The 2,500-nt window shown below is 49.0% G+C and overlaps 1 protein-coding gene across 6 annotated transcripts in view; it reads right to left on the reverse strand.

The window, feature by feature from the left end:
* The window catches only part of LOC126997720 (fez family zinc finger protein 2-like), a 96,769-nt gene that overhangs the window by 29,881 nt on the left and 64,388 nt on the right, over positions 1 to 2,500 (reverse strand). Inside the window, exon 1 of one of the 6 annotated variants that reach the window (XM_050858972.1) lies at positions 2,278 to 2,423. The exons of 4 other annotated variants lie outside the window; for them this stretch is intronic. Coding sequence is in view for 1 of the 2 variants with exons in the window: in XM_050858967.1 (XP_050714924.1) it covers positions 1,971 to 2,151 (181 nt within the window). In the remaining variant the exon portion in view is untranslated. Of the gene's footprint in view, positions 1 to 1,970; positions 2,181 to 2,277; positions 2,424 to 2,500 lie in introns of those variants that run through there. One more of the 6 variants, XM_050858967.1, reaches the window with a different exon arrangement.

The raw sequence follows: 2,500 nt of genomic DNA on the forward strand, positions 1-2,500 counted from the left end.
TGGCGTTCGAGAATTGTTGGAGTCCGAGGCGGCAGCGTTTGAGTATAGTGACCCTTTGGCCATATTCTTACACGTCTTGGCGCCGGGGGTGAAGTATTCGTATTCGGTAATCGTATTCGAATACAATCGAATAACGTATTTTTGTGTATTAATATTTGCATTCGGATAATTACTTATAGAAATCAAAGTATTCTCATTCGTTTTCGAATACAAGGGAAGAGTATTCGTATTCTGCGAATAATCTGACAAATACTTCAAAATATACCATCAAAAGCGACAGCCATTGTTCCTTACTACTGAAGCAGCCTGGGCTAGAACAGTCGTGTATAGCACAGGTACATGAGCTCATGTTACTGCTGCATAACTTAGGAGCAGTACTATACCCGGTTAATCAAGAAGGTGTTTTACAATGAAAAGCATGCATGGATGTATTCATGAACACTTTCAATTTGTATTCGTATTTGAATTCTTATTCGTATTCGTTGGAATTTGAAGTATTCGCATTCGAATACAGCGTACACAACTATTCACACCATGCATCCCTGTAATCGGCGCCCAGGTATACACATTTGAGACGGTTTTCGTGGGAGTTTGGGGCATTTCCAGGTAGTTTTATCATTTTCTGTACAATAGTAAAGATAAGTGTCATTTATGACCCCAAAAACACTCATGAAAACCCAATTAATCACTTTTTTGGCCTTTGGAAACAGCTGATGTATGATGCGGAAGCTTCTGAGAACACCGACTCAGGACCCAGATTTTTAAACGTAACGGGTTCCCGATACGACTACTTCCTAGAGCAACGGAGAAGATCAACCGTTTGTTTTATGGGTATTTTTTCTGTACAAGATGCAGACGTCGTGCAAAACTATCACTAGCATCACAAAACACTCCATGGAAACCCCAACAACTTCTACGAGAGAGTTTACAGACAGAGAAACAGAGGCCCGTATTTTTTAAACCTTGAGGGGCCCATGCAAACATATTTGACAAGGCTTTCGTCGGCGTTGTGTGCATTTCCAGGGGTAGTTTTATGACCCTGGTGGTAGTCTGACCCTTCTTCTGTACTATGAACCTAAAACAATACTTATTAGAACCCAACTGATCTCCTTTTCAGCCTTTAGATATAGTTGATGTGAGAGGCGGAAGCTTCTGAGGACACCGACCCAGGCTTGGTTTGCTGGTCCCTCGTGCATGATCGCTAACCTTTCATCCCGTGCAGTCCGTGACCTCGACACCGCCACCACCACCTGTTAGCGCGTGCCGCCTTGCTGAATATATTCCTGTCCCGTGTGTATGATCCCGCCACACCTGTGCATAGAGACCCTGTATGCAGCCTCTCGCCACCACACGCACATACACACAAAAAACGTACTCTTACACACACACACACACACACACACACACATTATCTCATGCAGCCTCCCTCACTTTCTTCCTTCTTCTCTCCCTTTCTTCAATTTTTCTCTAACTTACGCAGCATCGTATCTTCTTCCTTTCCTCTCTCTCTCTCTCTCTCTCTCTCTCTCTCTCTCTCTCTCTCTCTCTCTCTCTCTCTCTCTCTCTCATTTCAACTCGCACAGCATCACTATTTTCCTCTCTCTCTCTCTCTCTCTCCCCCCGAGACAAAATATTAGAGGACGAAATACACACACACACACACACACACACACACACACACACACACACACACACACACACACACACACACACACACCTGTACTGTTCGTGTCAGGAGGAAATACGACCATTTGAAACGAGCTAATTGTCGATGGAACCTCAGATTGAACACGCTCCCTTCAGCATCTCTCTCTCTCTCTCTCTCTCTCTCTCTCTCTCTCTCTCTCTCTCTCTCTCTCCGCGGTAAGTCAGCCCGTATAGTCACTCCTTGGCACAATTTCCTTCGCTGTCCAGTTTTCCATGTAGGTTCGCGGCGGCATCATCGTCACCATCAGCCCTTCACTACCCACCTTTGGTTTGCGGAGATAAATCCTTGTACATCCTTGTTCCCGGCGAGGGGCCGCGCAGCGCACTCTTCACCACCGCGTTCAAGCGACTACCGGCCCAACACGAGGCATGGGACAAGGTGACTAGATGGTGAACGCGCCGACCTGTCTGTCCGGCTACTGACCACCATGTGTTCTGCCCCATTCAGGTGACGCAGTGTTGCCACCACCACCTCCTCCTCCTCCTCCTCCTCGCCCTCCGCCACCATCCACACGCCGCGCCGCCGCTGCCATCCGCACGACGCGCGCCGCCCCAGACCCCGCCACTCACCGCGTCAGGAGGCGTGTCGCTGCCGGAGGCCCCGGTGGTCGTGTCGCCGGCGACAGGTCGCTAGAGAAGGTGTGCAGGGTCGGTGCAGGCGGCGTAGCAGGGAGTCAGGCACGAGTCCCCTTACTGCAGCATCTCCACGAGGAACGAAAGTATCTGACAACGCGGCGGGAAGGACGGCACGTGAGGGCGGGAAGTGACTCCGTGATTGGTCAATCAGAACATA

Source organism: Eriocheir sinensis, chromosome 12 (genome assembly GCF_024679095.1).
Source record: "Eriocheir sinensis breed Jianghai 21 chromosome 12, ASM2467909v1, whole genome shotgun sequence".
In the NCBI taxonomy this organism is placed as follows: Eukaryota; Metazoa; Arthropoda; class Malacostraca; order Decapoda; family Varunidae; genus Eriocheir; species Eriocheir sinensis.